At 42.8% G+C, this 12,972-nt stretch overlaps 2 protein-coding genes across 2 annotated transcripts in view; one reads left to right on the forward strand and one right to left on the reverse strand.

Moving 5' to 3' along the window:
* Nucleotides 1-12,972, reverse strand: part of LOC107373895 (heat shock 70 kDa protein 1) — a 230,475-nt gene that overhangs the window by 28,256 nt on the left and 189,247 nt on the right. The window lies entirely within an intron of this gene.
* Nucleotides 1-12,972, forward strand: part of taok2a (TAO kinase 2a) — a 64,994-nt gene that overhangs the window by 10,802 nt on the left and 41,220 nt on the right. The window contains exon 2 of the mRNA XM_054734439.2: nt 4,154-4,294. Coding sequence (XP_054590414.2) covers nt 4,163-4,294 — 132 coding nt within the window. The 5' untranslated portion in view covers nt 4,154-4,162. The remainder of the gene's footprint in view (nt 1-4,153; nt 4,295-12,972) is intronic.

Below are 12,972 nucleotides of genomic sequence, written 5' to 3' on the forward strand. Positions count from 1 at the left end.
AGCAACTGAACCCAAAAATATATTAACCAGTATATAACTGCACTCTCACACAACACGCCTGCAGCAACAGTTAGGACTCCTCCCTCCCTTTTAAAAGTGTTTTTGCTTCCGAGGACATTGTGGTTGTAAAACCACATGCTAGTGGTCTGGCCCCGGTGTGATCAACCAGTTTCTGCGGGAATGTGACGGCGGAACCAGGGCCAGATTAACACTTTGTTGTACCCTGGGCAACAATATTCAAGGGCTCCATCATCACGACCCAAGGATCACCATAATGTGGTCACATACAGAATATTTTACTGTAATATGCAGTAAATATACTCAATACTTGAATGCCTGACAACACGTAACCCGCCCAGAGTAACCTTTGACCCACCTCGTGTGGACTGACCAATGAGGAGAGGGTCTTAACTTGAGGCCCTCTCTTCATTGGTCAGTCTGCATGAGACTGACTCTCAACTGACGTTCAGTCGTAGGCAGCGAAGTGTCTCTCTGCAGCGCAAAAGCCCGGGTGGACAGTTTGTTTAATGTAGGGTGACCATATTTCCATTTCCAAACAAGAGGACAGGGGATCTGTGCCTATGATGTCACACTATGGCAATGCCACACAAACCATGTTGGGACCCATTTTTTGTAAGAACTAAATTAATATCAGATTCTGCCAATTAAAGGGCTCTAAAACAATTCATATGTAAATATTTTGCATATTTAATGCAAAATCTAATTTTTCTGCTTTAGTGCTGCAACAAGGTTTTATTAATAATAAATTATTATACCTTTTGTTTTACTACAGCATCGGTAAGCTTCCTGTGCACAGATTATTAAGGATGCTTGTTTCAGCTGTGAGATTAGACGATAGGATCAATGAAAAAATAAGTTGTCGCACACTCCATGGAAACTTTCAGAGAATCCACAAATAGTGGCTTTCACATAGGGATGAGTACCGAATTCGGTACTTTTTAAGGTACCGACCGAATTCCATAGAACCGACCGAACACCGATTCACGTCATTTCAAACGGTGCCTCGTTTCGGTACTGCCAAGACAGTTGCGCATGCGCAAGAGCGTTATGTCGCCGGTCCCTGCGAGCCCGTTGTAAACAGAGCAAGCATGGTAGAAAGAACGCACGCTAAAGCTTGGGTCCACTTCACTAAATGTGATGGGTAACTGGGTGATGAAACTAGCGACAGACAACGATCTAAGTGAGACATCCTCATCTTAATCTGCTCCAGTAGGTAAATAAAATGTTTAAGATAACGTTACCTTGATTTGTTAGCTTCCGTTTCGCTAATGGTGCGTTCGCTTTCTCCTCGGAACTCCGAATTTCCGACTAGAAGAACATGAACGCGCTCTAAAGTTTGGCTTTACTTTACTAAATGCGACGGGTGATTGGGTGAAGGTAAAACCAGTGACAACGATCTAAGTTTGAGGCATCATCGTTTTAATCTGCTCCAGCAGCTAAATAAACTGTTAAAGATAACGTTAGCTTGATATGTTAGCTTCCATTGCCACCATTGTTATCAGCTAATGGTGCGTTCGCTTTCTCCTCGGAAATTCTAACTTCCCAGTAGGAAAAATCAAATGAAAAAGGACGGCAAAAGGAATGAAGATACACAGTAAATTTAGTTCACAGTAAAGATGTTTGCTTCAGTTTAACTATCAGCTTATAAAACTACAAGGACGATGTTAAAATACAAACTTGTATGTTATTTATCGTGATATTTATCAAATATGGTTATATATTGAGAAAAATATATATTTAATTATAAAAGAGAATTAAAATAATAAACACTCAAAAGTATCGAAAATTGGTACCGTTAAGTACCGGTATCGACTCGTAGGTACCGGGAATTAGTACCGGATCGATTCAAATGTCAAAGGTACCCATCCCTACTTTCACATGGTTTTGTTACTTTTTGCAAGTTAAGAAAAGCAGCAGATGAGACAGCATGTCTGATAATTTAGTTTTTCATCTGATAATATTAGAACATGTCAGTAATGTCTGAGGGGCTTTTATAAACACTGTATAACTAACACTACTGGAGAGGGCATGAATTACACAGAGGCTTCTGGGGAGCCCAGTTATTGGGGGGGGGGGGGGGGGCATTTTGCCTTGGCCCCCAACATGTCTTGAAACGGCCCTGGGTGTGTGACTGAGTTTTGAAGGTGATCTGAATTGTATCAGATGTATAAATATGACATGTGTATAACTTATTGTTTTTTACTGGTAAAAACGTGTAGTGGAGGTAAATCTACCTACATTTGACTTTTCAACACTTTGTTTTGTTTTCTTGTTTTTATTTAACTATTTTCCTGTCCTGTCTGTCTCTCATCTTCCTGCATCTCCTCTTAATTCTCCAGAAAATCTGTTGCCTGGATTCTTACCTTTTCACCTCATCGGTTACTTTTGAGCAGATCAAAGGGCTCTCCTGACCGAAAAGCTCAGAGCGCGTTTTCGATGCTGCGTGAGGTGACATCACCACAGCACAGGTGATGAGCTCCGCAGTAGCGAGCTTCAGGCACAAATAAGACAGAAAATAGAGAACATGTGCGGACATGAACGATCGTGTGCAAACTATAGTTTTTTGGTTGCGCCACTTTGAGAATGTGAGCTGGAAGCAGCTGCCTGGATCGTTGCGCAACAATGCGGAACCGGTTCGCAGCAGCGCAAGTCTGCCGGCTCTCCCTCGCGCTGATCTGCCGGTACCGGCTCTCCCTCACGCTGATCTGCGGCTCTCCCTCGCGCTGATCTGCCGGCTCTCCCTCGCGCTGATCTGCCGGCTCTCCCTCGCGCTGATCTGCGGCTCTCCCTCGCGCTGATCTGCGGTTCTCCCTCGCGCTGATCTGCCGGCTCTTCCTCGCGCTGATCTGCGGCTCTCCCTCGCGCTGATCTGCGGCTCTCCCTCGCGCTGATCTGCGCTTCTCCCTCGCGCTGATCTGCCGGCTCTCCCTCGCGCTGATCTGACTTGCTCTGGTCTGCGCGCAACGGCGGGCGGGAAGGGGGGGCGCTTTTGGAAGAGTTGTGCGACACAACGAATCGATGACGCAATTCGTTGCCAACGCTTTTAGTAATCGATTTTCATCGAATTTATCGATTCGTTGTTGCAGCCCTACAGACAGTATTACAATATTTATTTAAACACCTGCACTGTGGGGTTTTAATGGTGAAGGAGATAGAAAAGTTTCCTGTTCAGCATCATTTGAGGAGAAATTTAGGTATTCATTAATTAGCATTTCTGGAAATTTCATTAGTTTGATTTCACTTATCCTAGTAAATTGTTTTTGAGGTGGCGACACCTGATTTGATAATGTTACTGTGGCCGTGCGCAGGATGCAGATCTACCGACCGCAAAAACAGCGGAGTGCTCGCTGCTTGGTGGCCGCATCAGTGATCGGTGCGTCACCGGAGGACAAGGTGATGCGCCCCACTCCACAGCAGCGAAACACAGGCGCAAATAAAAGACAGAAAACATTAAAGGAAATGAGCCAACATGAACGATCGCGTGTCAGTACCGACGCTCTGGCACAGCGCGTTCCCCCCCCCCGACGTGCAGGAGCTTGTCACCTGCTGACAGCAGGCTGCTGTCTTTTCCGAGGGCTGCATCTTGCCGGTCATTATCACGCGACAGCGACTAGTCGATGACAGGCATAAAAAGTCACTATAGTGAAGTCGACTAGTTCATACAGCCCCTATTGCTCCCCAGTGTTCTGCAGCGCACGTGCTCTTTGAACTTGATATCAAATTTTCGCCTCCTCTTCGTCTCCGCACCTGCCAAATCGAGTTCTATCACTGGAAAATCAAAAGTGAGACGGATGACTCAACCGCCCCCCCTGTGGTACTTGCTTGTTACCACATTCCACCCGGCCACAATAAAATACCGGCCATTATTCACCTCCGCCGACTGCGACACCAGCCAACATATGATACCCGGCCATTAATTGAATGCAGGCCAATATTAGAGGATTTATGTTAGTTCTTTGCGATAGTCTTAATTTTATTTTTACGAGGTCTTAAAAAGTCTTTAAAAGGTCTTAAATTTAATTTTGAGATTCCTGCATATACCCTGTTTTTACCAACATGACAGTCTGCTACTGACCAATCATTGGTTTGAGGGGAACAGATTTCTGACATGTCGTCCTTCCCTGTCATCCAGGCCCTGGCCATGCCCTCGAATGCTCGGGCGGGAAGTCTGAAGGATCCGGATGTGGCAGATCTCTTCTGCAAAGATGATCCGGAGAAGTTGTTTGCTGACCTTCGTGAGATTGGCCACGGCAGCTTCGGAGCTGTGTACTTTGTGAGTAGAACTTGATGTTTGTTTACTTTGACATCAGAGGTTTGTTGGGAGCCTTCACATTCAAATTGTGAGAATGAACCAGGTCACTAAACTTTTTGATCCAGCTAGATGGTTGTTTAATGATTTAAAAAAATCATGATGTACTTGGTAAACTTGGATCCTTCCTTTGAAGCTTAAAAACTCTTGACATAGATTATTGAATAGCAAAATAAATCACACAAACTATTTTCCCCAAGTTTACAAAAATGGCAAATTAAGGAACAAGAAAGAATAAAAGTTGTTTTTCCAACTGAATTTCTGAGCTGTTTATGGGAAAAACTTGTATAAAATATTTTAATGTAATTATTAGTGTTCTGAAGCAGTTGGAAAATGTTAGATTAAACCCACTATGTTGGCTGTTTTTTTGCATTTAAATGAACTGAGATGAATTTTTGAGACTCAGACTATCCGGACATTGATTTTTCTGACTCATCTGTTCTTCAAGAATCTGCTTTTTTCTTTCCTGTTGCTGTTTGCATGTTTTCATTTCACTAAAAGAAGATGATGATGATGTTGTTACAGTCTGAGTCCCGCATGTAAACCTCCATCAGCTGGTTGTTCAACTTGTGGGAACGGTTTTCATCACTGTGCTACATGATGTGGACAGTGTTCGACTGGATTTACACTCCGGTGACTAAAGTCTTCAGATTTTCTATTTGGTACTTTATTACTTTGTGTGGAGGCTGGGGCATTTTAACCATGTAAAATTAATTTACTTTCAAAGTAATCCTTTAGTTTCAAAATCACTTTGCTGTTCTCAAATCACAGCTTTTATACAAGGGGAAGCTATGTTGTTGTGAATATTCAACTGAAATGAACAGGACAACTTTATTGCCATGTGGAAAACATAATGGTATCATACAGCTGCTGGGAATGTGTGAGTGATTGTAATGTACCCTGTTTAACAAAGAAGTGCAATGATAATAATAGATGGAGAGTTTTGTACCAGAAGAAGGGAAGTAACTTAAAGGCATAAAGGAGAACACTTTTTGATGTACCCTTCTCTCTCAGCCTTTTTTGTCGTGTTTAAATTTTTCATTTGTTCATTAAATGCTGCACAATTTCTTCAGTCATGGGTCATAATCCATGCTTATTGCATACAGGTGCTACCCATTAAAGAGCAATTTGCAGGTAAAAATTTTGTTTTAATTTCATATAAAATGTTGTCCAAAAAATACTACCGGATTGACCCAAATATAAGGCGAGGTTTTCTTCATTGAAAATAATTTTTAAGTGTGGGGTCGTCATATAATCGGGGTCTAAACATTACACGCCCGTAACAGCAGAGGGCGCCAGGCTGTATGTTCTCAACAGGAGAAAACAATGGCGATGGGCGGTCTGGGGCAGAGGGGACCGAAAGTGGGACAAGTTAGGAAGTTATAAGGCAGAGCTATGCGAATGTTAAGATGACGTAGGTTAATTCAGCAGAGGCGTAAAACATGGCATGCATGGATGTATTGGGTAGTAGTGAGGATGACATTCTGGGAGGAGTCGGCAGGTGTAGCGATCTGATGGTACACCGGGACCGCAGCAGCATGAGTGGGTACAGCGAGGCAGAGGGCGTCCGAATAAAAGCCTCATTTGACTTTAGATTTCACATGTCAGCACAGTTCTGATAGTTTGCATTAAAATAGTATTTTTGCTCAGTATTTGTTCTCAAATTTTCAATTAAAATAGTTTATTTAAATGTTTTTTCTTTTCATTTTTTTCTTCGTTTTTTGGTCTTTTCCTGAAGGTAGTCTTGGAAAGGGAGAGTCGTCTTATAATTGGGGTCGTCCTATATTCAGGTCAATACTAGGGATGTAAGAAAATATCGATATGACAATATATCATGATATTTTTTCCTGCGATATTATATCTATATTCAAAAGCTGTGTATCGACTTTTGGAAGAATTTACATGCAAACATTTATGTATTTTCTTTTCTTTTGGTGCAATTCAAATGCAGACAGCTAGTTAGCAGCAGTGTGCAATGGGTTTTGTTTCCACCATTGAAATGTAAATCCCTCTATTATGGTTCAGACACCTGATGTTAAACATGTTGCGTATCAGTTTGGACTGTTTATTGAATTTTCTTACAATAATTTTATTCAAAAAATAAATGAGCTAATATCGTCTGGCTGAATGTATCGCAATATGTCGTGATATATTGCATCTTCTCCCCGTATTGTGATACGTATCGTATCGCCAGAATTTTGCCAATACACATCCCTAGTCAACACGGTGTTTGAAATGCTTATTGTGGCTATTTTGTTTTACAATACATAACGGCCCCTTATTTCCAGTAAAACATGGCCCTTTTTCATCAAAGCTTCTAAAAACGCATTTTTTTATCTTAACCTCTGACGTAATGAAGGGGAGTCCTAAGTAGGGTTGTCACGGTAACCAATGTAGCGGTAAACCCCGGTAAAAAAGTTGACAATAATAATAACCCTCTTGTTTTTAAAAAAACTATATTATCTCTGTGGGTTTACCGTGGCTGCGGTGTACCCGCGGTGACCCTTACCAGCCACCGTATCATCTGCTGAAGTTGCCGGCGGCACATGCGCACTTTGTTTACAACCAAAACTTTCTTGAAGCTAAAGCTGAAATAATGGCCAAAGGAGGAGACGGCAGCGCTCAGGAGGACATTTATTATCCCTCAAAGAAGGCAAAGTGGGAAGTACGGGCATCTTTTGGATATTTGAAGAATGCCGAGGGACAGTTTATAGAAGACGTCTATCCTGTTTGCAGCACGTGCAGAAAAAGTGTCTGTGAAAGGCAGCAACGCTTCAAATCTCACGACACATCTGCGTGACCATCACCCACAACTCTACAGTCAACGCAAGGCAAGCTAACGTTAGCGTTTTAGCTAAAATGCGTGATCCGAGGATTTGGGTTGAGGGAGAATGCAACGAGTCGCTATATAAAGCAGCCGCAGCGCCGCTACCTGCATATAAACCGTGTCACGGACACCCCCATGTTGAAATGACGCTATGCAGGGGCAGATAAGAGTTGGTCTCTCTCCGAGAATAATTATGAATTTAACAATGATTACTGCCTGATGACTAATTATGAATTTAACAATGATTACTGCCTGATGACATTTTCCCACATCTGCAAAGCTCACTGGAAGGACACAAACCGAGGACAATATTTTCCTGATATAGGGTTTATTACTCAAGTAAGGGTAAAAAAGTATCTGATTAGAAGGCTACTTGAGTACTGAGTATCATCTGATCTAATATTTTTAAAATTATGACATCAAACAGACATAAAATAAGAAGTTATGGGCAAATATTGGTATTTTAAAGACTAAATGGGAAAATGTAAACAAATAAACAACATAATTACAAAATAACACATTTTAGGCAAAATTTAGACACAAACTGAGGACAATATTTCCTGACATACAGGGTTTACTTAATTTTGTGAAAATGTAGCACGTTTAAAAAAATACCGCGAAAACCGTGGTAATTTTGGTCGCAATAACCGTGAGGTAAAATTTTCACACGGTGACAACCCTAGTCCTAAGCTAGTCCTGCCTGTAGCTCAGTGTCGAGTAGGTAGTTTTCAGGTAGATCAGTGTATGTCCACTAGATTTGAATTGCGTTCGTTTTTCTAGAAAAATGGTCAACAAATGTATGTAGGCTGTACAAACTCCAGCATGTCAGCCGATGATTTATACGTCCAGCAGGTACGGATATCAAGTCCACGGGTTTCCAAATAAGAGATTGAACGGCACCATCATCCGTTCGCGTTTTGTGCAGCTGAAAATGCGGTTGTTTGTGGTGCACACTTCAGATCAAAGGTTTGCAATCCCAGCGATGTGATGGCAGTTCAACATGCCTCTCATCCTCCTGAGCCCCCCGGTGGAGTTTCGAAAATTACTTGCTGACTCCTAGAGCCCAGATCAGCATCAGAACCAGGTCAGGGAGGTCCGCGCTGAGCTCCAGAAGGGAATGGGAAGCTTTTAAAATCCTAGCAGGCCAGGGAAGCTGATTTCTGTGTTGGAACTGGCGCAGAACTGTGGCCCTGACCTCCAGAAGAGGATACAGAGCTTTTAGAAAATCCTAGCGAGCCAAGGAAGCTGGTTATGGGTCGGAACTGGTTCAGAACTGGTGCCCCCGACCTCCAGAAGAGGGTGCAGAGCTTTTAAAAATTTGTATTGGGCCTGGGAAGCTGGTTTCTGGATCAGACCCATGGTCTGAGTTGCCTGCCCCGAATAGGATGACTGGCATCTCTCTCTCTCTCTCTCTCTCTCTCTCTCTCTCTCTCTCTCTCTCTCTCTCTCTCTCTCTCTCTCTCTCTCTCTCTCTCTCTCTCTCTCTCTCTCTCTCTCTCTCTCTCTCTCTCTCTCTCTCTCTCTCTCTCTCTCTCTCTCTCTCTCTCTCTCTCTCTCTCTCTCTCTCTCTCTCTCTCTCTCTCTCTCTCTCTCTCTCTCTCTCTCTCTCTCTCTCTCTCTCTCTCTCTCTCTCTCTCTCTCTCTCTCTCTCTCTCTCTCTCTCTCTCTCTCTCTCTCTCTCTCTCTCTCTCTCTCTCTCTCTCTCTCTCTCTCTCTCTCTCTCTCGTTAAGCTACATTATGTGGACGGATATTAACAAGTATGAAACAGCTGGCAAATGCTCATTATAATTTATTATTGTGAAGAATCAATATTATATTTACTGAGCAATAATATTTGTCTGGTGCATGACAATATTCTGTACAATATTGTGATGTTGGCAAACAAGGTTGAGCTAGCTAGCATCTTTCACTCACCCAGACACCTGCTCGCCCCACAGGACCTTCTGACACCACAGCTAAATCTCTCTCCTTTGTTCATCGTTTCTCCTTCTGGTTAGTCTCTGCTCTCTGGAGCATGCAGCAGGCTCATAACTGTACAGTTGTGGTCCATGATAAGTATTATTATAAACATTTAAAGTTTTCTCAGGTGTCAGAACCGGCATTAGAATCCATATTTTTCTCTGGATTAAGCTAACGGGACACCATCTGCCTGCGTCACATCACATCTGGTTTGGCAGAAATAAAATATTTTTTCTCACAAAACAACTCCGAAAATCTAAATAATGTACAGGTCCTTCTCAAATAATTATCATATTGTGATAAAGTTCATTATTTCCTGTAATGTACTGACAAACATTAGACTTTCATATATATTAGATTCATTACACACAACTGAAGTAGTTCAAGCCTTTTATTGTTTCTAATACTGATGATTTTGGCATACAGCTCATGAAAACCCAAAATTCCTACATCAAAAAATTAGCACATTTCATCCGACCAATAAAAGTGTTTTTAATACAAAACAAGTCAACCTTCAAATAATTATGTTCAGTTATGCACTCAATACTTGGTCGGGAATCCTTTTGCAGAAATGACTGCTTCAATGCGGCGTGGCATGGAGGCAACCAGCCTGTAGCACTGCTGAGGTGTTATGGAGGCCCAGGATGCTTCGATAGCAGCTTAAGCTCATCCAGAGTGTTGGGTCTTGTGTCTCTCAACTTTCTCTTCACAATATCCCACAGATTCTCTACGGGGTTCAGGTCAGGAGAGTTGGCAGGCCAACTGAGCACTGAGGTTGTGCTCAAATATGAAATCTTCATCTCCATAAAGTTTTTCAGCAGATGGAAGCATGAAGTGCCGGATGGAGGGCTCTAGTTTCGCTGCGCCGTTGGTGTCAGCGAACACGGTAGGGTCGGGGCCGGGGCATGACGCTTAGCCTGGCGGGTGGGCAAGCAAAGCCTGGTGGCCCGCCAGGCTTATAAAAGTGCTGGGGGAAATCCTGTATCTCTAAATATGTGCTTATAGGAGGCTCTAACAAGCTCTTTAACAGTCCTGTAGAGCTCTGCCTTTTTACGTTTCATGACATTGTTATTAATTCTTATTGTTAAAATACATTTTAATATTGATTCAGAGTTGTGTCCACATCGTGATGCACTGAACATTATATCCCCCACCCCAGCAAGTGTCTGCTGAGCCACTGAGGTCTTTACAGTGAGCAGTGTCCATTGTGTGGGTTTGAAATAAACATAGTCATTTGCATATTATGATGATAAGACAGTGTTAATCTGAAGGTGTGTGTGTGTGTGTGTGTGTGTGTGTGTGTGTGTGTGTGTGTGTGTGTGTGTTTGTGTTTGTGTTTGTGTTTGTGTGTGTGTGTGTGTGTGTGTGTGTGTGTGTGTGTGTGTGTGTGTGTGTGTGTGTGTGTGTGTGTGTGTGTGTGTGTGTGTGTAAGAGGGTTTGCTGTGAGTCTCCTTTCACCTGTAAAATATTCCTCTGCCTGAGTGGTAGACAAACACCTCCGCAGTGTTCTCGCTGCCACGCTGAATGTCTGAGTTTCATTGGCCTGAAAAGGCCGTCGGAATCGAGCTGCAAAAAAATGCTTGATGTGTTTGAAATGACATCAGTGCGATATGTTCTTGTACTCAGATTTTACATAATACTTGTCTACTTGAAATTGATCATTTTTCTAAAGGTGAGCATTTTCAGAACTGTATTGTGTGATGCAAACACTGAAGGGTGTTTTATGAGTTATTAAATCGGAGCTCTACAGAGATGAGAATGAACACAAGTAGGTTTTAACAGCCTGGCTAAACATCTGATTATAGAGAATTAAGGTTGTAGTGTGATGTTGTTTCAGACCCGACTTACTGGGTTACAGTGGGATTTTAGCTCTAAGCTCATTTCTTAAACACAGTGATAAACAATGCTGGTTCTGTAGTCAGGTTGAAGGATTAAAGGAATGCAATTCCTCCTGTTAGATGAGCTCCAGAACGCCAATTAAAATGATGGATAAAACTTGGTTTTCAAATCGGGCCTGTTTAGAGCAAGGACATAGTTAGAGAAGCGTTCTTTTATCGTGGATACAATTTTTATCTGAAATGATCATGTTCCACTGATGTGCGCTGAAACAGGCAGGCAGCTAATGTTCTGCTCTATAAACGCCAAGTGCACGTTTCTGATCCGGTAGACTTTTCATCATGTACAGCGTACTGTTCCACCTGGTCTGACTTCTTGCTGAGGCACCTTGGTTGTCATGCCCGTTTCGCTGCCGTGCGTCTCCCATGAGAGCAGGGGTGAGGGTTGGTGCATGCGGACCCATTCATGCATCCTGTGGGGGAGGGGTTCTTGCATGCGGGACGTTTAACTTATGTTAACAGATGTTAACAGCTGTCAAGTTGGACACAATGGACAATCCAGCCTTAAATAATAGTCTCGCCGCTAAGGCTGCTCAATTAATCGAATTTTAATCACAATTACGATCTGAGTTTTGAACGATTATACAGACAAAACAAGCCGATTATTTGCTTCTCCCACTTGCGCTGCCCTGAGTTGCAAATGAAGCGCTCCTCCCACAGTGTTGCCAACTTGGCGACTTTGACGCTATTTCCAACAGCTTTTCAGACCCCCTTCTTGACTTTTTAAATCTTAAAAGTACCTAGCGAACACCTCAAACATCTCTGGTAACCCTTAGCTACTTTCTGGAAAACTGTCGTTGACATTTCAGGGGTGGACATTAACTTCAAAACCCGAATATTTACCGGCCCCGCCAAGAATCTACCGGCCCCACTGGTCAGCTGCCAAAACGAGTCAAAATAACAACTGAACCGTTTAAAATGTAATAAACCTTTATTTTGTGCACATTCACAAACATAATAACGTATTCAAGTTTGAATTTGTTTGTTCCCTCAACAACACTCGATTTTGTCGTTGCATACTTCCGGCTTACAACGCAGTACATCACCTCCTCTGCTTTGCTGTACTCGAGCCATTGGCTGTGTTCGAGATAAGCCAGTTCTGCGCAGATTAGACCAGCAGTGATCGGCGAGCAGTGCATGCCGGTTAGATTTGTGTCCGACTTGACGCCGACTTGCTCTGACGTCAAGCATATGTAGGCAACGATAACCTCGTGAGATCAAGGCGGCTGCAGATTTTGGAGCAAGGCGCTGCAGTTGCTCTCCACCGGCTGCAAAATCTAGGGGATGACGGGAAACGCCTGACTCTCACCTGATCTCCCATCTGATAGGTTCATAGTTTGATCCAAACATCCAGTGGTAGAACATGAAATGTTAGTTGGTCACATTTATTCTGTAAATCATGTTATGTTGATGATAACTATATAGGCCATAAAGAGAAATGTGTTTTGTGTTCTTTTGTCACGTTTCCTATGAGCACACTAAACCTGCAGCTGATAACCTTTACTTATTATTACAGTCATGTCTTCATATAGAATATGATATCCACAAGCACGTGAGGATTTGTTTCAGCTGCTAACAGGCACCAGAATTAAAATTGAAAATTAAACAAGTGTGAACGCTAACGCGATATCTTCAGCCATCGTCACCCCCGAGCTACACATGCAGGAAATTGTGTTCGACTTAAATGCCGGCTTTCAGCCACTCCCCCTGCTGCTTCCGTCTGCTCTCATCAGTTTTCCAGGCGAGGCGCTGCTCAACTCGAACACGGCCATTCTCTGCACCTCCCGTCTTCTTTAAACCGCCAAGAATCATTCCACCTACGCACACGCTTCTCTGCTTCATGCCGTTTCGAACTTTTTCGCTTCTCCTCACCAGTTTTAAAGCGTTTTGACGGAGATTTAATCAAGAAATCCCATCCCTGTGGTGGCACCATCTTCCTGCGTGCTTGTGTGTTTTCTAG

The sequence above is a fragment of the Nothobranchius furzeri genome, chromosome 5, assembly GCF_043380555.1.
Source record: "Nothobranchius furzeri strain GRZ-AD chromosome 5, NfurGRZ-RIMD1, whole genome shotgun sequence".
NCBI lineage: Eukaryota > Metazoa > Chordata > Actinopteri > Cyprinodontiformes > Nothobranchiidae > Nothobranchius > Nothobranchius furzeri.